This window comes from Hippopotamus amphibius, chromosome 17 (assembly GCF_030028045.1).
Source record: "Hippopotamus amphibius kiboko isolate mHipAmp2 chromosome 17, mHipAmp2.hap2, whole genome shotgun sequence".
Classification (NCBI taxonomy): domain Eukaryota; kingdom Metazoa; phylum Chordata; class Mammalia; order Artiodactyla; family Hippopotamidae; genus Hippopotamus; species Hippopotamus amphibius.
The window spans coordinates 56,189,701-56,216,079 of NC_080202.1; the positions used below are offsets into that span (position 1 = coordinate 56,189,701).

Below are 26,379 nucleotides of genomic sequence, written 5' to 3' on the forward strand. Positions count from 1 at the left end.
CAGATACCTGTTGCTGCACCCAGACTTGGTCCCATACGTGAAGAACAGGGGAGAGCAGAAAGCCGGTGGAAAGGGACGAGGTCCCTGTCATCCTTGCGGTTCCTAATATGATAGTTGGGGGTCTGGGGTATTTCACAGGTCTCCAGGCCCACTGGAGAATACACTGTCTAACCGGCTGCTCGGTCCCTGGAAGGGCTCTGCTTCCAGAGCACGAGCTTCCCCAGCCCTTCCTGGTGACACTGGAGCGCCTGCTACACCACTCAGGTGGCTCTGGGCTGCTGAGATCTCCAGATTGGCCTTGGTTTGTAACAGGAACACAATGCGATTCAGGGCCCTGGCCAGTCACCAAATTAGGGGGATGAACAGCCTCAGCTCCCCCACCCATCCCATCCGGCAGGCCCCCGACCTGACCCCCTCCAGCTCCACCCAAGGTCTGAGCGGTCGGGCTTTGCTCCTCCATCCTCCCCGCCCCTCCAAGGGGCCTCGGGCGTCGGGAAGCCGCGAGCCGGGGCCCCCGAGGCGCAGTGCGCGGCCCACACGGCAGGTGGCGGCGTCTGCCCGCGCCCCGCAGCCCCCGGGCTGCGCGCACCCGCCCTTGACGGTACCGGGAAGCGCCCTACCCAACCCCGCCTCGCGGCATCCCTGGGCTGGGCGCAGGCAAGAGTCCCCGCCGTCCAAGTCCGCGGGCAGAGGACAGCGCCAGAGGGACGCGAGCGTCTCCGGGCGCCGACACGACACTCTCGCCTCCGGGACCAGCCGCGCAGCCCCTGAGGGTGCGGCGGCGTCGGGAGGCTCGGTGCGGGTAGAGGGGGAGCGGCTGGGCGGCAGGGTGCCTCGGGGGCCGGGCGGCCGACTCCGGGAGTCCGCCCCGGCGCACCCGGGCCTCTCCCCTCCTCCCGGGACGGCGGCCGAGGGGACGCCCGCGGGCCGGGGCTGCATGGGGCTCCCGCGTGGCCCGCTCATCTGGCTGCTGCTTCTGTTCGCGGCTGTCTGCTCGGGGATCCTTGTCGCCCTGTACTCCTCGGCGGTGGAGTCGTACCCGGGGCCCGGGACCGGAGCCAGGTAGGGGCTGCCGCGCGGGACCTGTCCGGAGCGCGCAGGGGACGCGCAGGGCGCCCAGCCCAGGGCCGCGCCGCCTTCTGGGGTGGCTTGCCGCGGGGACTCGGCCTGCGGCCCTTTGTCCCCAGAGTCTCCACCCCGGCGTTAAACTCGTGTTTCCGGGGCCCCACAGCCTCTGCCGGGTCCGACAGCGGCTTTGCTTCTTGCGCACCGGCGATCCGCTCCCGACAGCGTTATGCTTGCTTCCCTCTGGCCCTGATTAGAAACCCTTTCTATTGTCCGATTTGGCTGGAATATTTGAATCAGATAAAAACAGCCCCGTTTTTGCCACCAATTGTCCCTCGCTAACGTCACATTTTTTTCAAACTCTACTTTGGGGGCAGGGATCCAAGACTCCCGGTTCCAACTTTGCCGGGCTCCTCAGCCGGATGCGACGGGTCGCCTCTCCCGCTCCCTGTGGTCCCCGCCCTCCCCGCGCCCGGCTCCTTTCTCTGCCAGCGCTCTGTTTCCTTGTTTATTTTGATCAGCCCTGTCTAGGTGCCATGCGGCAAAGAGGCGGACAGGGGCCCATCCTGGGCTCCATTCAAGTTCCCCTCCCTGAGCCTCCTCCTGTCTTCTGCTCCCTCTTGCTGACCCTGGTCACCTTTCTTTCATTTTTGCCCCAGGAGGAGAAACCTGAGAGCCTGCCTTTAGTAGGTGATGGTTCCAGTTACTGAAGAAGCCTCAAAAGGATTTAGCTTTACTTCTGGAAGGTGGGCTGGGCTGTGCCCAGTGTCTGGATATGTGAGGCCTCTGGGCCCCAGCTTTCCCTTCCCAGCGCTTTCCCAGCACCACAGTCCTCACTAAACCTTGCTCCAGGCATAACAGAATGAAATACAAATTAGTGTCTGCTCTCAGGAAACAAGGTCAAAGGGCACCCAGAGTTGCAAACTAATATGAAACAAATTGTCACTGATTATGGATCCAGTCCCTTTAGAACAAAAGGTGCCCTAGCAGGCAACACCTGAGGTTACTTCCTCTCCCTGGATTCAGAAATTGTATAAGGAGGACTGGAAAAATTGAGGGTATTAAGAAAGGGGATTTGAACATCTGTAGAAAATAACTAATACCACTATAAATATGAGGTTTGCTAAACAACCATTATACCTCCACAAAGCTTTTTTAAAGATCTTTCATCTTTTAAAAATCTAGTACAACCCAAGAACCTGTCCATATCCTTGCTGTTTTGGTGGTTTGCACTGTAGCTAAACCCCAGAGGCCAGGTCCAGACTCAACCTTGTTAGAAGATGGATAAGCAGGGTGGCAGGTGGGATGGAAATCTGGGTGGGGAGAGCAGGTGTGCCACCTCCCCAGCTGGGGTCCCAAAACAGACCTACCTGGCTACCGTGGGGAGTCTAGGGAAGCACGGTGCTTGGACCAGGCCTACCACACCTGAGACGGGGCTCTCCTTGCAGGTTAGAGAGTGGAATCTGTCCAGGAATTTACTCACAGAAGAATCTGAATCAGTAGTTCCCAGGCTTGGGATTTCCAGACTTGTTTTTTTATGGAGGAGGGGGTGAGGATAGCTCTAGGGCATCAATTACCTGCCAATTACTATCTACTGTCAACATTATTTTGTAAAAGAAAGGCTATTTTAGGGCTAAGCATTCCTAAGAATATGATCTAAGGTGAGTAAATTTAAGTTTTATGAAAAATGCGCAACACTGCCCTCCTTTCTCCTCGGGCTGGTAAAACTTCCCACAGGGGCGCAGGTGGGCTGGGCTGGCCCCTTCCCCACTCCTTCCCAACTCCCAGGCTGGTGTCTAAATGCCCTTGGATTTGGGAGAGGGAGGGGCTGGGGGAAGTCTCTGAGCATAAGGGGTGCTCTGGAGAGGAGCAGGCCTCCCTGAGGCTGGGACAGTTCAGGGCAGCAAAACTGAATTGGGGGGATCCCCATCTCACACCCCTGCAACTCTGTCCCTCCTTTCTGTATTCACCAGTTCCTCTGTCAGGTTTCATGCCTGGCCACACGTGAGAATCACTGGGGAGGGAGGGGGTCTTGAATCACTCCTGGAACCTCAGATCAGAATTCAGGGGTGGGCCACTGGTGTTTTTCAAAAGCTCTATGAGGGTTCTCTCCCATCCAAGGACTAACCAGGCCCGACCCTGCTTAGCTTCCGAGATCAGACGAGATCGGGCGCGTTCAGGGTGGTATGGCCGTAGACTCTATGGGGGTTCTCAAACGCCACCTAAGCTGAGCACCAGTTCCTCCTCAGAGGAACTACTGGATTATGTGGGTGTCTGGGGCAAAAGGGACAGGTGGGGGAAGGGATCACCCTGCTTTTTCTGGCCTGCCCCTCCAGGGTCTTTCACAAACCTGAAGGCAGGCAGGTCACAGGCGCCCTTTTGGCTCAAGCTGTCTTGGCACCTAGAAGCAAGAGGCCTTTGTTTCCCTAAAAACTGCTGATCCAAAAATCCTCCCCACCTGCTCCCTGGTGGCTGTAGGGGAGGGGGTAGGAGTCTGGGAGTAGCCTGACTACCCTCTTGAATGGATAGGGGCTCCTATTCCTTCCTTCCTGTTTGCCCTTTGCCCTGGTGCAGGAACCACCTAGCACCTGGGAGGTGGGGTGGGGCAGTAACTTAGCCCTTTACCTCCCTCCACAAGGGACAGTGTCGTAGAGGCTGTCACAAGGGTCACAAGGTCCTTTCCTTTTGCCCTTTTGGTAACAATAGCTAATATTCAGAGGACACTTTTTATACAACATAACATAGATCTCTGTTTGCATCTCTCACCAATTCAGGCGAGGCTTTACTGGGGCCCCTGCTGCAGCAGTTGGGAAGTGAAAGCAAGTAGCAGGTTCCCTTGCTCGCTCCCTGAGCGGGGCGGGGGGGCAGGTTGGTTCCTTATACACAGCAACTGTAGAGGTGGGTCCAGAGATCGGGCCAGAGGGGTGGCTTCGGTGCTCTGCCCACCCCCTTGGTGGTGCCCTGTGGAGGGTACATGTGCAGTATCCTGCTTTTGCTTGACACCCTGGTTTTTTTTTTTATTTGGTCTTTTTGTATCTTTTTGTTCATAATTTGTCCCAACTGGGCATGCACTCAGCTACTTTTAGTCCCTTATACTCTGAATTTTGTCGCTGGAGGAGATGTTTGTCCAGGTGCAAGCACTAGAGCAAAGGGTCCCAGGTCTCAGGTCCCAGCCTGTCTCAATGTGATTATCTTCATACCTATATGATTATCCCTGCTGAAGAGACACAGAGACTGAGGTTCCAAGAAGTTCAGTAGCTTCCAGAGATCCTGGGATACAAACCCACGGAGTCAGGCTTCAGACCCATGCCCTTCACCCAAGGCTGCTGGCATCTAATACCAGCTTCTGGGGCCTTGGCAGGGAGACGCCTTGGATGGTCACAATCCCAGGGGGCTGGCAATCTTTCCTACTTTATATTTTCATTTCTTAACTATTGTCTCACTGTTGCTATACATTCCACACTTCAACCGCTTGCCAAGGGGCTTCTTGATTTCTTGGTTCCTACTGCTGGGTAGAACATAATAATACGACAGCACTTTGTGTGCCCAGAGAGAGAGATGGGCAAGAATCAGAGCACAGGAAAAACAATCAGACCCTGATGGACTGTCAGCTCCGAGAGCAAACAGAGCCAGACAGCAGGCTTCAGGGGCGGGTCAGACCCTGCTTTACTTCTGCCTTCTCCCCCAGGAACATCACAGCGTCTCAAGCTTTCTTTGGACCCAAGGCATCGAATTCTAGGACGAGAAAGGTACGGTGGCCAGCTACCCCTGTGGTGGTTTCAATGTTTCCGTGCTAACATTCTCAAGTTAGCACTCGGGGAAGAAGGGAAAGAAAAGCGCGAGTGAGAACATTCTCGTGAGCCTGCTGGGCAGGAGCCCTCTGGAACACACCCCCCCCCCCCACCCAGTGAAGAACAGAACTGAGTGGCCAGCCAGTCAGCGCTCCTCAGACCTGACCACTGGGGTTCCCTGCATCCCAACAGCAGAAAAGGATGACTCCATATTTATTCCTTGAGGTGGCCAGCAGAAAAGTTCTTGGAAGTCTTAATTTATCTCTAAAAGTCCTATGACTTTTACATTCTACCCCTAGAAATGTCTTTTTACTGTAAAAGTCACATTTAAACGGCACACCATGAAGTAAACACCAAGCCCTGGGAAGATGTTTGAGAACTTCCAGGCCCTGCTCTGTAACAGGCCACGCTGACTGTGGCCTGAAAGGCTATCTCAAGCATTTTACCTGAGTTCTTTCACTTAAGCCTCTTGACCAGCCTGTGAGGCAGCTTTTACAGATGAGTGCAAATGAGGCGCAGAAAGGCCAGGCACCCTGCTCAGGTCACTCATGGAGAAAAGGTGGTACAGGAAGTCAAGCCTCTCATTCGACCCCAGAGCCTGGCTCTGAATCACTGAGCAATACAGCCTCATCCCCTCTGTGTGCTGCGGTTGAGAAGGGTGATGACTGTGCAGTTCTGGCTTGATTCGGGATTAAGAAATGTTTTTAATGCCCGAGAGACTGGAAATTGTTAACTAAGGCTTCAGGGAGCAAGATTTTACCACATGCAAGACTTAGTGACTGCTGAGCTGTCAGAGAGAGCAAGCAGCCCTGGGCAGGTGATGGGAACCCCCCTCCTGAGAACAGAGACCAGGTGCACGCTTGGCAGGCCAGCCCAAGAGAGGCCCTGAGCACCTTATCAGGTGCTTGGCCAGGTCATCTTTACTTTTCCTGAAGTCCTTTTTCCTTGACTTGCTTGATGCTAACTGACATATTCCCCCCCGCCCCCGGTTTGTTTATTCATTCATTCATTCATGCTGCACTGGGTCTTAGTTATGACACACGGGATCTTTGTTGTGACATGTTATTTGCAGCATCTGGACTTCTTAGTTGTGGCATTCGGGCTCTTAGTTGCATCATGCTAACTCTTAGTTGTGGCATGCATGTGGGATCTAGTTCCCCAACCAGGGATCAAACCCAAGCCCCGTGCATTGGGAGGCGGAGTCTTACCCACTGAACTACCAGGGAAGTTCCCCCGACCTGGTTTAAAAAAAAGGACTTGAGGTGGCTTTTGGATACATATGACACGGCAAAAAGAAAAAAGAAAAAAAAAAGACGAAGAAAATGAAGAAGCAGGTGAAGGAAAAATAAAGGTAGGAAAATTAGATGTCAGATAAATGCATGAAAAATACACATATCTGGCTCTGAGCTTCCTAGTGGCTACAGCAAACAAGGAAAGTTTGCCACCCTGTCCATGAGATAAAAGCAACACGGGTGCCCAAGTGAAGTGCAGCCTTTCCAGATACAGAGACCTGAAGATTTCTGGAGCCTTGTAAAGAAGGCCCTAGAAGACATCCCTATGATAAACTGGATAGCAGTGAAATTAGCGCAGTCAGTTCGTCTTAATGCTGGCTTTGAAAATATGATTGTGCTGTAAGGATTGCTATATTAGTAAACAATTTGAGCATAATCCGAATTCCGTGTGTGTTTAGCAGTGATTTTTGTCAGCAAGAACACTGGTAAATACAGAAACCCACACTCAACCCAAGGCAGCCCTGTAGGAATACATAAAAGCCACACACTTGCACACTTCAGATAGTCATCGCTTCATCACGTGTTACAACCGACTTCCGCCACTTAACAAGAACTCCCAGGCTGCCACCATTCCGACGCCCACATCCCCAAGCAAACTTCAAGTCTTTTCCAAGGTCAAGTGCCATGTTTTTAGTAGTACTTATATATTTCTTAACCAGTGAATGTGTGTAAAACTGCTTCTCTCTTACCTAGGTTCATCCTCACTCTACCCGTCACTGATAGTTTTTGAGTGTTGTGCTGCTAATCCATTTTCCCAGAAGCCCTGTGGTTTTGGTTGCACAATTTTGCATAATGGTTTTTAGGCACTCATAGGTCACATAATAGCAGAAATGACTGTACAGCTCTTTCCTGCATTGTCCTTTGATCAAACCAACGGCTTAACAAAGAGCCCCCTTCAGTGGGAAGAACAGCCCCACCCAGGCCGAGGCTGTTCAGGATTCTGACATGGGGGTTGCAGGCAGATGGGGTCGGGGCCTGTTTGGTACATTGTCCTCCTTCAAGGTCACTGTGGGCAGAGGCCCTGGATGGCTTCCTATGGCTCCGCTGGAACAAATTACCACACACTAGGTGTGAGGTGAAGCAGTAGGAGGCCAGAGCCATCAGGCCCCAGAGATGTGGCATCCAGGAGAAAGCCTGGGCAGGGTAAATCCAGAAAGCTCTCTGACCCCCACTGGGCTGCTGCACTACAGGCCAGCTTGGCTTGCAGATCTGGGGGTGGCCCAAGTCTGGAAGGGGAAGGGCAGCTCTTCCCTCCCAGACCTCTCGTGGCTCCCACCCACCCCAACCCCCAGAAACAGCCCTTTTATCTTCTCACCCACAGAACCTGCCCTGTCGACACCCACTTCAGCTCGCCATTCAGCGGCACCCTCACTTCCGGGATCTGTTTAATCTCTCCATTCCAGTGCTGCTGTCAGGGGGCCTCTTCACCCAGGAGCTCTGGGACAGCCTGAGCCAGCACAAAGCCCCCTATGGCTGGCAGGGACTCTCCCGCCAAGGTAACCTGCAGCCCTCTGGCCTCAACTAGTCCATTCCTCCTGCTTTTGGCCTTGGTGCAGGACAGGCCTCTCTGCCCGCACAGCACCAAGATGTAGACCCCCTGCCTCTTCCTCCCAGGTGGGCCTCAGGGCTTGACACCCCTGCCGAGTGACTCCTGACTTACCCCCCCCCCACTCCCACCCCTGCCTCTACAAACACCACAGGGTCAAGGAGAGGGGTTTGGCTGCCCCTGCAAGCGGCTCTCACCATCCTGGGGCCTCCCTGGTGTGAGAGATGCCAGTGTCCAAAAATGGCTGAGGACAGCAGCTGTGGGGCCTCAAACAGCCTGCTGATGGTTGCTGCTGCGGGAAACCACCCAGAGCCCCCTCCATGTCAAACCTGCCCCCCACCCCCCAACACATCCCTGCATGCCTCATATTATTTTCTTTTGGAATACACAGTCTTGGGAGGACTAGTGATCTGAGTTCTTGAGGTGACTGATGGCACAGCCAAACTCCCTGCCCCACCACCCTCTTTCCACTGACATTTCAGTCCTCCACCCTCTGTGCCTCTTGAGAGGGGCTGGTGTCAGGCCTCAGGAGGTGGATGGAGCACGAGGAACAGTCTCAGGAAGACCCCAATGACCCACGTGACCCCCTAATGGTGCCCTACCTTGTCCCACACCCACAGCCATCACCTCCACCCTGAGCCTCCTGAATGGCTCTGAGAGCACCAGGCTGTTTGCCATCTCTAGGGAGCGGCTTCCGGGCTGCATCCACTGTGCCGTGGTGGGTAATGGAGGCATTCTGAATGGTTCCCGCCAGGGTCAGAACATTGATGCCCATGACTACGTGTTCAGGTATGTGGGGCCAGGGCCAGGGAGGAGGCAGGAGAAGCTGGGTGGAGAATTGGTCCCCAGCCAGCCCCCAGGGGGAGCATCACAGGTGACCATGTGGGCCAAGACAGCAACAGCCTCAGGCAGCTCAGCAGTTGCAATGGGCAGACAAGCAAAGACAAAGGCATTACGCAAACAGGCTCTGAAGATGGAGTGAGGGTGTGGTCGGCCAAGCAGATCCAGGAGGCAGGAGCTGCCAGGGTCAGCTTTGCCCATTTCACAGGGCATCCCCTTGGGTCCCGAGTTGTGGGGATGGGGCTGGCGACTGGGCACTGGGGCTGCTGTGGACAGAGGGAGTGGCAGAACCCTGGGGGTGGAAGTAAACACACACCATCATGCAGCCACAAGTAGGCTGATGGGCCTCTGTCTGGACCAGACTCAATGGTGCTGTGATCAAAGGCTTTGAGAACGACGTGGGCACCAAGACCTCCTTCTATGGTTTCACTGTGAACACAATGAAGAACTCCCTCATCTCTTACTCGAACCTGGGCTTCACCTCTGTGCCGCAGGGACAGGTGAGGCCCCTGATGGGCACACCATTGTCACTGACAGTCGGTGCCATTGTTTCCCAACCCCTCTGTGTGTGGGGGGGGGAGGGGAACAGGGTCCCCAAGCCCCAGGCCAGTGGATAGAGAGGTTGTGCCAGGATCTTGGGCCCAAGTGATGCAGCCATTGAAGGGGCAGATCTGAGCAGGGCGCCCTGTGGTTTCAGGCAGCTGAGGACAACTCTGCAGTGGAGCGTGAATGGCTAATATTTACTGAAAGCTTACGGAGTGCCAGGCACTTCACAGAGGCCACATCAGCCCCCTCTTACTGGTGAGGAGACTAAGGCTCAGGGCCCCTTCATTCAGTAAAGCAGCAGTGGGGCCAGATTTAAATCCAGACTCCCCCCACCCAGAGCGCAGGCTACACATAGTGGGAGGGTATTTACTGAGTGCCTCCCCCATTCCCAGCGCCGGATGCTGTCATCACAGCAGCCCCTTTCCAGATGCAGCGTGTCCAAGGCCACCACCTAGCTAGAATGGTCAAAATCCAGGCCCCTCTGACGCTAGTGCTAGGGTTCTTTCCATTTCTCACGCTGCCCACTAGAAGGATGCGTGCCCTCCTGAGTGCTCACAGCAGACCCTTCAGGAAGCTAAGGTTCAGAGAGGCTGAGGAAACCATGCCCAGGGTCACAGCTCGGGAGCGGGGGGACAACACCAGAATCTGAGTCTGCTGCCTCCAGGTTCTTTCAATCACACCCAGTTGCTGCAGCACCGTGCTTCCCTTCTAGAGTGGGCTAGTCACCAAATGCAGCAGGGAGGTCCCAGGATAAGGGTTCTGTGATGCTCGACAGGACTGGTTTGAGTTTCTAGAAGCTTCTGCCTCTCACCAGGGAATTCAGAGGTGTCCTAGCCACAGTGTCCGTGCACCGAGGCCTCTTTTGGCTCCTGACAGAACAAAATGGGGCAGCTTCATTTCTGGTGTAGCCACAGAACCTTGCAGGAGTTACCTATAACTGCATGACAAACTACCCCAAAACCCAGTAGCTTTAAACAACACACACTGATCACCTCCCAGTTTTCATGGGTCAGGAATTCAGGAGCAGCTCAGCAGAGTGGTTTTGGCTCCGGGTCTCCCAGTGGTCGCAGTCAGGATTGACAAGGGCTGCAGTCCTCAGCAGGCCCACCTTTGGCTGCAGTCCAGATGGCTCCCTCACAGCCCTTGCTCCCCTGAGAGCGAGCGATCCCAGAGAGCAAGGAAGCTCCAGTGCCTTTTATGACCCACTCTAAGGTCACACCTTTCCTTACTTCCATTTTTTCTATGCATTAGAAGAATTCTGTCTGTTAGTCACTAATCCAGCCCACACTCAAGGGGATGGCAATTAAGCGTCACTTCTTGAAGGAAAGAGTATCAAAGGATTTGAGTACTGAAACCACCAGGGTACCTGAAAGTGAGAATTAGAGGCATAAAGGGAAAGATGGCAGGGCTGGGTGGAGGGCGGTCCATTCTCAGCAGGCTCTCAACACCATCTGAGCAGGATCTTGACGGGATCTTTTTCCCACCGAGGCTGTTTCTCTGTCACTCCGACAGGACCTGCACTATATCTTCATCCCCTCAGACATCCGTGACTACCTGATGCTGAGATCGGCCATTCTGGGTGTGCCTGTCCCTGAGGGCTCTGATAAAGGGGACAGGTGAGCAGCCAAGCAGGAGACAGGGCATGGTAATACTCCCAGGGTCCACTGTCAGATGGGAAAGGTGGGTGAAGGCAGCAAGAAAATCCCCAAGAATTCAACAGAGCATTAGGAGATTAAGCTCTTTTTTCCTCCCCCCAGAAAAGCCCAGTTAATGCTGCTGGTCTCCAGGGATCCTCCTGACAAGGTGGGCTGAAGGTTCAAGGGGCTCCTTTCTGAATGGAGCAGGCAGGCCTGGGCCCTCAGCTTCAGGCTGCTGTCCCCACAACCAACCCAGCCATCCAGCCAGCAGCAGCCACAGGGCCTGTACGCAGCTGGCTCTGCTGTCCTGTTGAGCACATTGTGTCTGGACACCAAGAGTAGGAGCCAGTATCCATTCCACTCCTCCTGGCAGGCACCCTCCCAAGACTGCCCATGAAATGGGAGAGCAGGCAACGTAGGCCCAATGTCCCGCGAAGTGGGAACAAAGGACCCTCTGTCTTTTCTCACCCACCTTCCTAAGCAGTAGGCCTGTGTCCAGCTCTTTTGAACCATGTTCTGGCCTCATCTGAACCTTCTCCCTGTGGTGCTGAGACCATTTCTTGTCCCTGAGTCAGGTCCTTAGAAGTCTGCGCCATCCCTGTGGCCCCAATGACCAGTCCTCTTATCTCAGTGGCCCCAGGACATCTTGCCCACCATGAAAGAGCAGCTTCTGAGGCGTCCTGGGGGTTAAGCCCTCGGAGACCAGGCTGGCTCCAGCAGCCCTGCCCTGTGTCCCACCCGCCTTGTGATTACCCAACAATCCCTTGCACTTGCTCACAATGCTGCCGCTGGTCATGAGGGTGGGCTTTGTGACACAGGCGGGACCAGCTCCTGGGGAGCCTGGCTCAAAGACATCGGGCAGACATAAGCCTCCCCAACACCAATGAGCTCCCCCTCCCATACCCCTAATCCGTCCCCTACCCAGTCCCCCTCCCAGTCCCGATCCAACCACACCAACCAGCAGCCCTATGCCAGCTCCGGAGGCTCAGTCCCTTCCCCATCCCCCACCCGGGGGTCTTCCTCCCGTCCCCCCTCTCACCCTGCCACCCCAAATGCCTCACAGCCCTCTTCCAGAGCTTCCTCCCTGACCCCTAGCCCTCATGTCCAGCCTCGAGGGTCTGCCCCAAACCCCACTCCACCCACCTCCAAATCTCCCTCCCAATCTGGCTTAAAATCCCTCTCCCGAAACTCTTCCCAAACTCCCCCTGTGCCCAGCACCAGGTCCCCCTCCCACAGCCCTGCACCCTCGGCCTCCTACATCGGGCCCACTCGGGGCATCCCACCCTATATAGCCCCCTACGTTCCCCGCTTCATGAAGGAGCCCCCCTTCTTTCAGCCTCCTACCTCACCACTCCCCCAAAACCAGTGCTTTCCCTGCTCCTTCCCCTGCCCTTCTCCGAAGCCGGAGCAGCCGGAGCGCACCCCTCCTAAGTCTCTCTACCTCCCTCTCCTCCCCCCCCCCTCCCCCCCTCCCCCGGGTCAACTGCTCCTACCCGACTCCTCCCGTCCTGTTCACGCCCCCCTCCTCTCTCTCCTACACCCCGCCCAAGGAGGTCCTGTTGGGCGGGAAACCGCACGTGGTCCCCACGGTGCTGCCGGCCACCTTCTACACCCCCTTCTCCCGCTACTACGCCCAGCCCCGCCCCTACCGGTCCATATACCGCCGCCGTCCTAGCGCCTTTCTCCTCTCCTCGTTCCCCAACGGGCCGTACGACGGCACCGGCCGCTCTGTCCACTTCTATCGTGGCTCCTAGGCCTCAGACCTATTTTGGACCAGAAGCCTCCGCCAGAAAATTCAAGCTACTCCATCCAGACTTCATCAGTTACCTGACAGAGAGGTAGGTGGTAGGGGGCGGTGATGGCGGTAAGAACCGCTCCTCCCCTCCCCCCCACTCGCCCGCACCGGATTTATCCCCCCAGGATGAAACCCTGGGCCATATGCTGAGAACACCCTGAGCACTTGCATACTGCTTCATTTACTACTTCATTTAAATATTATACCTTGACGGAGGTGGTGTTCTATCAGTCAAGGTAGACAGGAAATGGACAGGGAACTCAGCAGGCTTCCTTAGTAGGAATGTGCACAAATGCTTAGGCTGGGCAGGGGGGGCCATAGGTGTGGGGCTGTAGTGGGACTAGTAGAAGCTGGGTTGTCACAGGTTTTAACACAGCTCAAACACAGGACCAGGGGGAGGAGCCTGGGGAACATCTGCCTGCAGATCTCAACCCCCTACCCCACCCCCACCAGTGGGTCTCATCAGGAGGCGGGTCAGCTGTTTTGATCTGGAAACATTTTTGGTTGTCACTGGGCAAGCGCAAGTGCCACTAGTGGGCAGAGGCCAGGGCTGCTGCTGAACAGCCTACGGTGCACAGGACAGCCCCTGCAACCAAGAAGTATCGGGCCCAAAGGGACAATAGCGCTGTAGCTGAGAAACCCTACTGCAGCCCAGAGGCTGACATCCCGACACAGAGCAGGCCAGGGGTGGCAGATGGGTCTGGGAGGCAAACTGAAGACCACTCAGCAGAGGAAGAACAGGCTGAGCGCCTAGGTGATTTGCCTGGCAAAGCCTAGATGAGAATCCAGGGCTGAGGTCAAAGCCTGTGGTCACCATACTGTGGCCTCACTTAGGACTGTCTGGGTATCTCTGAATGCATGTACAATGTGCACACACACGTGCACCATCTCACCAGGGACTCCAGTCACAGGGTCTGTGTGCTCTGTCCTCACACATGGCTCCTGCTTGGACAAAGGCTGGAGGCAGAAACTTAGGTCTCAGGCTAAACGAGCCCACCTATGCCCCAGACATTGTGGCGCAGGAGGGTGTTGCAGAGAGGAAAAGTTAGGCTGGATTCAGGCTTCTAGAAAGTGGGAGAAAGGGGGTTGGTCTCATCTGTGGCTCTTTGGGAGGGCCTGTTCTTTCTCACCCCGTTACCTAAGATGTTATTTCAACCAAAGATTTCTGTGTGTGTAGTTCATTTGGTCTTTTCCTAAATAGGGGATGGGCTGGCTGGGGTAGAGGGCCAGAAATTTTGGCAGTTTTCCAGCCTGCCTGAGTTGGTGTAATGGCACAACCATTAAGCTAGTGTGAAAGACCAGAAGTCTTGAGTTTTGATGCCTCTTTCTGATTCCAGGTTTTTGAAATCAAAGTGGATTAACACAAAATTTAGAGACCTATATATGCCTAGTACCGGGGCCCTCATGTTGCTGACAGCTCTGCATACCTGTGACCAGGTAAGAGGTCTTCTTTCTCAGGAGCCCACAGCAGTAGAGTAGGTGTGAATGGAACCCAATTTGATCCATAACTCCTACAAGAGGCCTACTAGCCGAAACCTGGGACTCTGGGCCTCTATCCCATGGGGGACGGATCCCCCAGCTGTAGGAGTGATCTGGTCTCAGGAATGGGACTGAGGAAGTGCTCTCCAAGGTCCCTTAAAGGACAGCCTCCTGGGCCAGCCTTGCCTTCCCTTCCACAGCCACCTTCCCCTTGGCCTGCTTCTTCCACCCCCTCTGCCCCAGGGAAGCCACTCCATATGGTACTTAAGGCACGTTATGCAACTGCTCTTGTGAAAGCAAAATCTTAACAAAAGTGGGCAGGTACATCTTTTTGTGAGGACATTCTAGAACTGAGGTGGGCAGCCTTCCACACCTACAATCTCTGAAATCACTACACAAGATATTCTCAATGGGGCCTTATCCACGTGAGCTGCACAGAGGTTGAGAAGCAGTTTTCAAGGAAAGGCAGTGACCCACACTGAAGCCAGCACAAGAGCTGGAGGCTAAGCACCATGGGACTCTGGTCACCTTTCCCCTGTTTAAACAGGAGTCTCTTGTCCTCAGGCACCATCAGAAAAGGAAACAGGAGGTTAGGGGCTTTTTGCCTCTATCTTGCACATAATGATGATCACAGCTTTGGTGTCACAGACCTGAGTTTAAAACCCAGTCCAGCTACTTAGCAGCTTGTGACTGGGGACACACGTTTGGTTACCTTTCTGAGCCTGTTTCCCCATTTGTAAAATGGGGATATCTACCTAAGACTGTTGTGAAGCGGGGTGAGAAACTGCAGAAAGAGCACAGCAAGTGGTGTTAAAGTGTGGGTGAGAACTGTTGTTTATCCTCACCTTCACACATGGTGGGGGCAGGGGGGGAGGCACACCTTTCTAAATGCATGTAACTTTACACATAGTAGAAGCCCAACAAATCCTAACTCAACTGTCCTTGTCCAGGTCAGTGCCTATGGATTCATCACAAGCAACTACCAGAAATTTTCTGACCACTATTTCGAACGAATAAAGAAGCCACTGATATTCTATGTGAACCATGATCTGTCCCTGGAAGCCGCCCTGTGGAAGGACTTGCACAAGGCCGGTATCCTCTGGCTGTACCAGCGCTGACCCTAAAGCACCCAAGACCTTTGTTTTTGCAGAGCTGTGGCCCTTGGCCCCTCAAGTAGCCAAAGCTGCCTTCTTGTCTTTTCAGCCTGAGAGAGACTCCAACTGTCCTTGACCACCCCATCCCTTCTTCCCTACAGAGGTCACTGAGTGCATGTGTGACTGTCACAGAAGCCTGTTCTTTGTGGGACACCCCACCCTGTGCTTGGCTCATCCAAGACTCCTCTGTCTAAGGCAGACATTCCAACCTTGGTCAAGGGAAAATGAACTGCTCTGCTAAATCTGTCTTTAAAACCGAAGACCACACTCTCAAGGTGAGACTGAACCTCACCAGCATGAGGCAGGCATCCTTCAGAGCTGAGCAAGTGACACCAAGGCAGCAGTGGCAGGGAGTGACTTTAGGTCAGTGGAGTGTCTCAGGGTCTCTCAGTTAACAAAGATCAAGCAGCAGTAGAAGCAAATGCACACTTCTCGGCCCAAATCCTCCGACTAGCATGTCCAGTCTCACACAAACTCAAGGACATGTCAGAACAGCCTTTCTGAGAACAGGACAGACTTACTTCCGCCTCCTGATAAAGTGGGAGCACAAAAGACAGAATGTGATTTGAAACTAGATAACTGCACAAATGATGGATAACCATTGTGTCTTTGTGTGTGTTGGGGAAAGTAGTGTATCATGCAGGGTGTTCAGCATGAAGAATTCAGAATTTAAGAACCACGGGAAAGCTCTGGTATTTGATGGGAGTCAACTGCATAGAAGCCTGCTGGCCTTTGATTAAAGCCCCACTGGAGATGTATTACCACCGTGTCACCAAAAGAACATCACCAAGTAACGAATCCTCATTATCAGACACTGAACATCACAGCTTCAATAACTTGACTTGATATAGGCAGTTTTATTTTAGATTACATGGGCTTCTATTAGAAATGTAAACCGAGTTATCACCATACTGCCCCTTACGCAAACCCTGGGATTTACTGTCCTGATGCCTAGTCTGATGTTGCTACGCCTGGCAAGGCAGTGGAGGGGGCAGGGATGTCTCCACAGGTCTGGTTGGCAAGAGCCTCCCCACCCAAACCCTGGCCCCTGGGTCTGTGGTTTTGAAGGGATGATCCTATCAGCACATTTAACAAGAGGGATGTATCAAAACACTGCTCCTTAAGAAATTCAGACGTGTCATTTAAGAGAATAGACATTTAGGCTTTAATGACTAAAGCAGCTACTTGAGAAACCATAGCTTCCTGATGTCTGCATCCATTTTCATCCGTACTTTATTCCCACCACATCTGTAGTTAACAAAACCTGACAACTGCTTAGAGGGGTATAAGATCAACTTAGTGGGAAACTTAAAAAGAAAAACCCCAAAACATCTGATTGCATCTTGTCTGTTACCCCCCAATTATTATTCTCTGAAACTTTCATTTATGAAAGTGTATGCTGAGTCACAGAATAAAACATTGCTTTGACATGGGTCTCAATCTGAAATCCACAAATGCTAATAAGTCATTTTTTAAATTTGTTTCAAAGTTAAACCCAAGACACACTGACTTCACAGGAAATCCACTGAGAAATGTTTTTCTAGGCTGAACACCTGTTTCCCTTTAGTCTCCCCCAACAAAGCATGTACATATTAATCACTTTCATTTCATAATCACAGCTGCCCCACCACTATACCAAGATCACTTAAACTGTGTGTGTGGTATCCTGAATGTTCTTAGTTATACCCTAATTTCACTAACTGCAGATTTCCTGGGATAACCTGTCACTTGAATACTCTGGCTACTTTTGAAGATGAAGTCCAAAGAACTCTTAAATCATTCTCCTTGGGGGGGTGGGGTTTCATAGATATTAGCAACTACGACCTTTGGCTGTGCTGATCCCATCTGGAATCACTGGGAGACAATCCGTAAAACCAAGGAATCGTTTGATTCAAGTCCCAGATGACTCTCCTTTTTGGAAGACAGTGATCTGAGGAGCAGACTCTGGCAAGTGGCCAGTACCAGTACAGAGCAGTCATGAAGTACTGGGGACATTTATATTCAACCCCACTCTGAGTCAAACCTACAGGTTTAGGAATTGCCTGGCAGTCCAGTGGTTAGGACTCGGCGCTCTCACTGCCAAAGGTCAGGGTTCAATCCCTGGTTGAGGAACTAAGATCTCACACTTAAAACAAACAAAAACCCCTACAGGTTCACTTGGGTCCCACAGAGCAGTCAAGTCCACACAGAAGCAGACTATAACCCAGCAGGTAGACTTTACCACTTGCTAACACACCCTTTCACTTTGTTTTACTTCCGGCTATAAGCTGCCTGGACCAGTTCAGGCTCTTTAAATCTCACCCCAAATATAGTTTCCTTGGTGACCGAACAAATATGTGACCTTACACATAAAGAGCTGCACACACCTCCCAACTTCAAGAGAAAAGAAAGGCAATCTGTGTCCACTTCAAGCCTGGCATTTAAATGGGAACAAAGCCCAGTGCCACTTTGCTACTCTCTTGCTCGCATGCCAGCCATGCCATTCAGACAGAGCTGAACTAACCCCAAGAGAGCTCCCTGGTGTTAACAAAGCACCTGGAAACCAAATTGCTCTGCGGGCACCATGGTACCCCTTCTTTCCTGAATGTCAGGACACGGTGCAAAGGCAAGACGTCAGATAATCCTGAAGTGTTCTCCCCGCCACAGATGGCATACATCTGCCATTCCCGGCTGTTGCAAAGAGTGCATTCATTTTCTGGAAATACGTGACACGCACCCATTCATTCCACAGTAAGAGCAGAAACCAAATCCGGGCCCCAGGCCCATTTCTGCCACCTCTTACAGCCCATGCCCTCAGAGCCGTTAATCAAGGGACCTAAAGTGTAACAGGGCAGCCACACCACTGGTTTTCAAGTTGCAGAGGGATGATGGCACTAGGACTGGGGTCTCTGCAGGGTATGCACAATCCCTTTGGAGTCCATTCAATTTGATCCTTTATAAATCCTGAACTTTTAAGAGCACAGGGCCAGTCCCTTAAGCCTCAGAATAGACTGTTTTCCCTCAGTTGAGATTTTCTCAGACAGGGATAACTAACCATCATAGGCCTGTGGGGCTTCTTTGGGACATGTAAGATGGAAACAGAAAGCTTACAAACAACAGGAGAGGAATCATCGTTTCACTTGCTTCAAGCAAAGCAGTTCAGTTCTGTATCACACACTGCAGACACCTAGCAAAGAAAACAAACCTATGTCAAAGTTTCCCTGCCACTTAGCACAACCCAAAGGCCACAACAGGGGAAGCAAAAAGAACACTCCACCCAAGCCTGTTCCAGAGGTCTTCTCTGTTGCACGCACAAGAAATTCTGCCTCGGGTCCAGAGCAGTCGAAATGGCACTGCTGCTAGTATCTTCTTCTGCGGCATCCTCTTCGGCCTCAAACTGAGGCTGAGACTGTGCCTGGCAAGGAGAAATTGCAAAGAGAAACCTATTCAAGATATACACAAGTATCTCTCAGGTAGCTCACTTTTAAACCAGGTATTAAAAACAAAACAAAAACAAAAACAAGCCTAAATTTTCTCTAAAGCAAACTTGGGAAACTGAGTCTCAGATATCCAAATTCCACACAGAAAGGCCTTTCTTTGCCTTCAGACAGGGATAACGTCACATCATCATGGACTCAGCTCCCATCCATCTCCCAGCCCACAGCACGTGTAAATTATGTTTTCCTTGCCAAATTCTTTACTTTCTTTCCGGAAACTCGTTCCATCTTATCTTCTTTATTAGAATATACTTTCCCTCAAGGGCAAAAACTTTATATCTAGTGCCTAGCTATACCCAGCGTCCCAGACCTGACATGCTGACAGCTCCTGTCTTTTTAGAGCTAGGGTTTCCCTTAGCACAAAGTGTCTGGTATGGGATATATATTCCAGTGTCTTTCTGGTGTCAGTAAGATGCCCGAGACAGTGTGGATTACTCCTCTCAGCCAGACCACTGAATTCAGGCCAGTTTCACAAAGAGTACCTTGATGCCAATAGGAATCGACATCAAACAAGGTCATTTCTCCTTCACTCACCTCTGTGTGCAAAATGATACTGCATAACAACCATGTGGCTTTCAGTTCTTTAAGACAGGGATTATAGATCTTCCCTGAAAGCTACTTAAAAATAGCCAGTACTATAATCTTGCTGTAATAAAAATCCCTGAGCTAAAAGTAGATCAGATCATCTAACTGTTCCTCCATGCCTGCTCTTAAACAGCCACACACGATTCCTGGGCCGCATTCCAGAGCCATCGTATCTCATCATGGCTGTAGGTGGGGTCCAGGAAGGCATACACTACTTCAAACCTTTGTAGATGCACAGCCAGGTTTGAAAAGCACCGTTCATGTTTCTACAAACTGAAGAAATAAGACTCTGGTGCGGTTACCTGGTAACAGGCTGAGACTGGAGTCTACATCTCTCAAGTTAGTCTAACACAGGATTTCAATGTCAGCTCTATCGACATTTTGGGTGGGTAGTTCTTTGTCATGGGGGCTGTCTTGTACACTGTGGGATAATTAGGAGCACCCACTGGATCCCAGCAGCACCATCCGCCCCTAGTTGAGAACTGCAGGTCTAATTCAATAACTAGTTGTTCAACTGTATCTCAATAAAGCTTAATAGTAATAATGATAATGATGCCCCCCAACTCCCCCACATAAATTAACTATATTTTTACGGTTTAAAAAAAAACAGAAACAAAAATAAAAAACCTAGTTGTGTAACCTGTGGGCAAATGAACTCAAGTCTCAGTTTACTTACTCAGTAGCAAGAGAGGGAAAAGATCTACTTCATACAGGGTTGTAACAAGCATTGTGAGGCTGCCTGGCAAGAGGTCTAGCAAAGAGTTCCACACTACTTCCCTCATCTGTGCACTAACAATCCTGGAAGACCCACACTTGTCAGAAATCTAAAAGACCAATACTTAAAGGTATTATAACCTACGCAATGCTGTGAAAGAGCTAAAAATCTTACCACTTGTAGAAATTGCATCACGAAGATCCTTCCACGCGGAAAGATAGTTTTCATGTGACTTTTTCCCCACATCCACAGCCAACATCTTTAGCCCAAAAGAGAAATATGGATAACACATTTCACTCTAACAGAAACAAACGTGACATATTTCCTCTCAGCAACAGTATTTAAAAAGTTGAGCCTCAGCAAGTCAGAACTCCTCACAAAAGACGTCCTTTCAGACAGGGATAACTTTAAGTCATCCTCAGCTCAACCGGTAACAAACACGTCTAAATCCCAGCCAACCGACCCTTACCCTCCAAGTCTCCCTCTTTCACCCCTGGATGCAAGTGGCATCCACTTTGGTTTCAAACAGTGACACCTAGTGGCCCCAATTACACCGGCTCAGGCCACCCTCATTTCTGGATTCTGGGTAGGACCCTCGCTGGACCTCTGTGCCCACAGGGATTCACAGAGCTGCACCGCAGAGCAGGATGTGAGGCGGCCGTGGGCCTTCACACCACACCGGCTTTCTCGTTTCTGGTGCCCACCCCGGTCTCGCCTGCACCCATTCTTACTCATTTCGGGGCTCCACGCGTTAGTTTTCAACTTCCACGCGCAGGTCCGCTTCTCACCGTCTCTGCAGACGCCAAAGCGAGGCCTGTGGGGGGACGCGAGCAAGAGCACGTTAGGAGGTCGCTGTTAAGACTGCGGCTTTCCAAACAGTCTACCAAGCCAGCGAGGACTGGCTGCGGAATCCACAGCCCCGATGTGAGCTGAGGACCGGCCCCGTCAGCCCGTCGCGTGGAAGGGCCTGGGGAACCGCCGGGGCTGCAAGCTCAGCGCACGGGCGGCTGGGAGGCCGGGGAGGGGGGTGCGCAGGGTGGGAGGGCCGCTCCCCACCAGGAGCAGCGCTCCGACGCCAAAGGGGGCCCTGGGCTCTCCCTCGTCAGGAATAAAACTCGCGCCCTTTGGAAAGCGTGTCTCACCCGGTACCTCAGCTAATCCTCCCAACCACCCTACTCGGGGGGGGGACCAGGCCTAGCGTCACCATTTCGCCTTCGAGGAGGGGGAGACCAAGTATGCCAGTGCCCTGTCAGAGAAGACCCTTTTCCCCACCTCCGCAGCCTTACCTCCACCGAAGGCCCGAGGTTGCTGGCCTCGCTGGAGGCAGCGCGAGACCGCCATGACTCCCAGCCGCGAGGTGAAAGAGAGAAGAGCCGCGCCTGCGCGTAAGTCTTCGCGGCAGTCTCGCCGGAGCTCTCGCGTTGTTGAGAAAAGGCTGATGGGAAATGTAGTGCCAACAGCGGCCGCTGGGTGGGGCGGCCGGGTCATCCGCGCGGCTCCGCAGCTGGGGTGAGATGTTGGCCGCCGCCAGGGACAGTAGAGAGCCCGGGGTGGGAGGCCTGCTCCGTACGGAACCGCGGCCGTTAGAAAACGAAGATGGACGGTCGCTTCGGCCGCAGAGTCCTTTAACTGTTGAGTGAACAGGGTGTCCTTGGCCGAGACTGGGTGGGCGGTGGAGGTCGCAGAGGAAGCTCGGGGGGGCTTCACGAGGGGAGCGGCGGAGGGAACGGAGGCCCGGCCGGATTTCGTTCTTAATTGCTCTGCGGCTTTTATTGGGGCGGGCGAGGTGATGTGGGGTGACTGGTTGCGGTAGTGAAGGGGAGGGAGATTCCCAGGGAATTGTTCGACGTCCGGCTCGGTTGCCCTTCGCTGGGGCGCGGGCGGCAGAGGGCGCCCGAGAGCGGCGGGCCGGGCCGGGCTCTAAATCACCTTGAACCCGGGGGCGAGCCCCGCGCCGCAGGTCCCGCCGCCTCGCCGGGGTGTGGCTTTACTTCCGAGAAGGAAAAAAATAATTAAATTACGAAAAGAGCAGAGAAGCGTGTAACACCCTCTGCTACTCCTGAGTGCTATTTTTCAGGCAATCACCCCAGCTTCATTTTTGAAACAAAAGGGCAGAACAACAACTAGAATCGGAGCCAGAATTTACACCTATTTGGGAATTAGTTTAAATTTGCAAGACGGTGAAGCCTTTTGTGCATTGCCCGCTCCCCATTCTCATCAGCCCTTCAGCAGTGATCTCAGCGGCATTTAGTCTGGATTAAATTGTTCTGTACATGGTAATATGTTGCGGGTACTTATTTTCAAGTTACCACATTTGTTAATGTTTGCCTCCCTCCGTTGGATTGTGAGCTCTTCAAGGCAGAAGTCTATTTTAATTTGTTTTTTCTTTTTAATTTCCTCACAGGCCTAGTTGGTATTCCGCCGCCTCTGCTCACAGTTAGTACTCCACAAATATGATCATTAACTCAGCAATCGCTCCTATCGTGTGCAATTGGCCCTTAAATTCCTCTCTCTTACCCTTGAAGACAGATTATTTTGTACAAAACCGCAAGAAAGAATGGGGTCTCTCCCTGCAGACTAAATTCCTTTCATTTCAGACGCTAAGTGCAGAATTTGCCAAAAGCTGCTTGTGTGTAGGCAGGTGATCTAAAACAATGATAGCTGATACTTCATAGCACTTATTGTGTGCCAGTTCACTCCTTGAGTACTTCACAGATATTAATTTGTTTAATTCTCGCCACTGCTAAGTGAAGTGTATTATCACTACCCTGATTTTACAGATGAAGAAACGGAAGTGTTGAGAGATTATGTAACTCGCCCCAATTCACACAACTAGTAAACTGGTGGAGTCAGGATTTGAGCCCAGCCTGTAGAGCCTGTGCTTTCACCATGAAGTTATACTACACCATGTGTTTCTATATAAATGGATCTTATATTTAAGGGTTTTTAGCTGGAGGGGAGGGTGGGGAAGGGGAAGGAAGAGGGTTTTTGTGTGTTTGCAGGGGTGGTTAGGGATGAGATGGGGGAGGGGGGGAATGATGGGCACCTGTTCCACTGTTTCCAGCCACTTTCTGGCAGGAAGAGTGAGGATGAGAGGCTGCAGGAGCTGGTCTGTGAAAGATGGAGGCTCTGGGCTCTGGCGGAGCTGTCTTGGGTCCAAGGCTAGTTGCCACCCAGTGTGCAGTGAGGGCCATTTGTCACAGCTCGAGAAGGGCCACTGTGCCAGAGGCCACAATGTCGCTTTCTTTCTTTCCTTCTTTCTTTTTTTAAATTTAATTTATTTTTTTTGGCCACGCGGCAAAGCATGTGGGATCTTAGTTCCCCAAGCAGGGATCACCTGGCACCCCCTGCATTGGAAGCGCCGTGTCTTAAACCACTGGACCACCAGTGTAGGGGAAAGTCGCCACAGTGTAGCTCTCACACCTGACAGGGCACTTAGTGGTACAGCAGCAGGCTCACAGCAGATGGGGGTGTCACGGCCTGCTGCTCTCTGGCCAAGCAGCCGGAGCAGAATTCAGGGAGAGGCCTTGTGCCTGAATGCATCAGGTGCACTGCTTAGGCAGTCCAGAAATAACTGGGAAAGACTTCAAAGAATGCAGCAGAATTCTTGAATGAGCAGGCAAAGATTCAGAGCTGTTGAGATGGAAATGCTAATGCTGTTGACTTTATTTGCACTCATTGCTGGTGAGGTCTAGGACTTTGCGTTTTACATTATTCAAGGCCGGTGTAGACCTACATTTATTACGTGGAAGGAGTCACACAGTCTAGTGATAAGTGACAGAAGCAGATCACAAGCTGAACAGGGCAGGAGTCCCCAGGGCCGTTCAGGGACCTTGGCTCTGAGTGCAAAGGGGAAATCTGGTCAGCTGGCCTGCTGTGCTCAGGCGGTCAACTCACTGAATTCCATTCACTGATAGGATTTAAGACATGGTATCTGAAACCCACATATAGAAAACAGAGTCTTTAAATGTTGAGGTTAATTTCTTAACCTGGGAAGGAATCTTTAATTTTAATAAGAAGAACATGAGGAGGTTAGATATATCCCAAGTAGTTGGCTGCTTAAATGGGGAGCAGTTGCACCAGTGATATCCCAGGAAGTCCACCCGTGTGGCAGGCACTCGCAGTCTCGCAGCTGTCCTTCCTCCAGCTTAGAAACAGAACAGAGCTACTGGGCAAGCCCCTGCCCTGCCTGAAGGAGTGACTTTTAATTAGTCTGCACCAGACCCATGAGAAAGCTAATTCCCTTTGCCAGGAATTGTTTTAGGAAAGGGTGTGTGGTGCAGTTCTGTCACATTTGGGAAAGTTTTCTAGTTTTTAAAAACAACAGCCTCTCCCAAGGAGCAGCTATGCCCATGCGCCACAATTACTGAGCCTGTGCTCTAGAGCCTGGAAGCCACAACTGTTGAGCCCGCGTGCCACCACTACTGAAGCCCTCATGCCTAGAGCCCATGCTCCGAAACAAGAGAAGCTCGCTGCAACTAGAGAAAGCCTGGGTGCAGCAACGAAGACCCAACACAGCCAATAAATAAATTAATTGTAAAAACAATAAAAATAAATAACAATAAATGAAAACAACAGCCTCTCTTCTGGCTTTGAGACATTGTGAGGTGATGCCTGAGACCGCCAAAGCCATTTTGTATCCGTGAGGCCCGTTTCCCAGCAAGAGTGGAAGGTCTTCGGTGGCAGAGAGGAGAAAAGAGCATGAGTGCTTGAAGATGCTTTTGAACTGCTGGAGAAATCAGTCCCGAAGCCCCCTGCCTTCAGACCTTTTGTTTGATTCAGAGACATATTTTTACATGTCAATATTTCTGAATGTGGGAGGCAGCTTTTGAGCAACAGCATGTTAGTTTCAGTGAAATACAGAGATTGAAAAAAGAAACCTCCTTAATTGTTTAAACCATCTTAAGTTGGGTGTTCCGTTAGAGCAGAAATCATCCTAAATGACATGATCGACATTTTCCAAATCTTTTTTTTTTTTTAATGATTATTCTCTGGAAGAATGGGTCATGGCAAAATAAAGAAGACAGACTGACACAATCAAATTACCATCCTGAAAAAAAGAACAGCTGGTGTATAGTGTTGACTCCGTGCCAGGCACTGCTCTAAGTGCCTTTTTTCAAAAGACCACTTTATTGAGATCTGAGTGACATACAAAAAGCTGCCCATGTTTAATGTATAAAACTTGATGACTGGGACTTCCCTGGTGGTCCACTGGGTAAGACTCGGTGCTCCCAATGCAGGAGGCTTGGGTTCGATCCCTGGTTGGGGAACTAGATCCCACGTGCATGCCTCGACTAAAGATCCCGCATGCTGCAGCTAAGGCCTGGTGCAGCCTAAATGAATAAATAAATATTAAAAAACAAACGTGGTGACTCTAAGCACCTTTGATTTGCTATCTCATTTGACTCTCACAACAGCCCTGTCATTATCCTCCCATTTTGCAGCCAAAGTGCAGAAAGGTGAAAGTCATTAGTAAGTAGGGGCACTGAGAACTCAATTTAGCCTCCAAATCTATGGTCTTAACCACTGTGCTGGGTTTCCTAGAAAAATACTCTATGACAGTGGATCATATTTTTGTTAACTAGTGATTTTAATTCATCCAGCTAGAAAGCCCATCGTAAAAGCATAGAGGAGGGCTTCCTAGGTGGTGCAGTGGTTAAGAATCTGCCTGCCAATGCAGGGTATATGGGTTCGATCCCTGCTCCAGGAAGATCCTACATGTCGTGGAGCAACTAAGCCCATGTGCCACAACTATTGAGCCTGCGCTTTAGAGCCTGTGAGCCACAACTATTGAGCCCATGTGCCACAACTACTGAGGCCCACGTTGTTGTTCTGCAACGAAGAGTAGCGCCTGCTCACCGCAATGAGAAAGCCCATGTGCAGCAACAAAGACCCAACACAGCCAATAAATAAATAAATAGTGTTTATTTAAAAAAAAAAAAGCATAGAGGATGTTTTTCCCTTTGACTTCTCAGGACTGTGAAAGAGGGCCACACATGCTGTTCAGTGGAAATCTGGGACCACTGAACACAGATTTAACTTCCTAGAGGAGAAGAAACAGAACAAAATGTACCCTATTTATTGAGAATGGATGACTTTGGGTTGTGCTGGATTCTTTCCTGTGTTGACCAATAGCACACCTTTCACTTGCCTGCTCTGCAGATCTGTTGCCTCTCATAAAATTATTACTTAGTGGTTTTTTTTTTTTTTTAATTAAGTGAATACAGAGAATACATAATATCCCACTGACCTCTTCTGTTGTTTTCTGGACATGTCTCTCCTTCCCAGAAACCCCCACCTTCTCACAACTGCTGCAGCACCTTTGCTCACGCTGTTTGTTTCCTTGGCCTCGACATTTCCTTCCCCTCATCCTTCCCTCTGCGTAGCAAATCCCAACTCCTGCTTCAGTATTCCTCTGCTAAGTCTTACCTGAGATGCTCAAGCAGTCCCCTAGCTCT

At 51.6% G+C, this 26,379-nt stretch overlaps 2 protein-coding genes and 3 non-coding genes across 12 annotated transcripts in view; 1 reads left to right on the plus strand and 4 right to left on the minus strand.

Moving 5' to 3' along the window:
- Positions 1-21,287, minus strand: part of LOC130839989 (heterogeneous nuclear ribonucleoprotein D-like) — a 100,610-nt gene extending 79,323 nt beyond the window's left edge. For 4 of the 6 annotated variants that reach the window (XR_009049945.1, XR_009049946.1, XR_009049947.1 and 1 more), the window contains exons 1-4: positions 21,208-21,287; positions 20,653-20,735; positions 20,096-20,180; positions 18,236-18,539 (exon numbers count right to left, since the gene is read on the minus strand). The gene's annotated coding sequence lies outside the window, so the exon portion shown is untranslated. The remainder of the gene's footprint in view (positions 1-18,235; positions 18,540-20,095; positions 20,181-20,652; positions 20,736-21,207) is intronic. The other 2 variants (XM_057714917.1, XM_057714916.1) reach the window with 2 other exon arrangements.
- ST6GALNAC2 (ST6 N-acetylgalactosaminide alpha-2,6-sialyltransferase 2) lies at positions 312-17,557 on the plus strand. Of its 3 annotated transcripts, none has more exons than XM_057714912.1 (9): positions 312-1,062; positions 4,754-4,814; positions 7,470-7,644; positions 8,315-8,483; positions 8,896-9,034; positions 10,593-10,696; positions 12,268-12,555; positions 13,850-13,949; positions 14,942-17,557. In XM_057714912.1, the coding sequence occupies exons 1-9, from the start codon at positions 320-322 to the stop codon at positions 15,107-15,109; spliced, it is 1,947 nt and encodes a 648-aa protein (XP_057570895.1). In that variant the 5' UTR covers positions 312-319; the 3' UTR covers positions 15,110-17,557. The 3 variants fall into 3 exon arrangements, with proteins under 3 accessions (XP_057570895.1, XP_057570896.1, XP_057570897.1); XM_057714913.1 differs by having other exon boundaries at positions 313-1,062; positions 12,355-12,555; XM_057714914.1 differs by having other exon boundaries at positions 317-1,062; positions 12,472-12,555.
- On the minus strand, positions 18,119-18,193 carry LOC130841091 (small nucleolar RNA R38). The gene has a single exon (XR_009050133.1). It is a non-coding gene; the product is annotated as a small nucleolar RNA R38 (small nucleolar RNA).
- On the minus strand, positions 18,680-18,763 carry LOC130841090 (small nucleolar RNA R38). The gene has a single exon (XR_009050132.1). It is a non-coding gene; the product is annotated as a small nucleolar RNA R38 (small nucleolar RNA).
- Positions 20,271-20,348, minus strand: LOC130841089 (small nucleolar RNA R38). Its single transcript, XR_009050131.1, has one exon. It is a non-coding gene; the product is annotated as a small nucleolar RNA R38 (small nucleolar RNA).
- Positions 21,288-26,379: the final 5,092 nt, after the last annotated feature.

Excerpts from the sequence above, each read along its gene's own strand:
- ST6GALNAC2 (XM_057714912.1), top strand. The coding sequence starts at position 320 with ATGCGATTCAGGGCCCTGGCCAGTCACCAAATTAGGGGGATGAACAGC. Across the intron at positions 1,063-4,753 it reads GGGCCCGGGACCGGAGCCAG|GAACATCACAGCGTCTCAAG; the intron begins GTAGGGGCTGCC and ends CTTCTCCCCCAG. Across the intron at positions 12,556-13,849 it reads ATCAGTTACCTGACAGAGAG|GTTTTTGAAATCAAAGTGGA; the intron begins GTAGGTGGTAGG and ends TTCTGATTCCAG.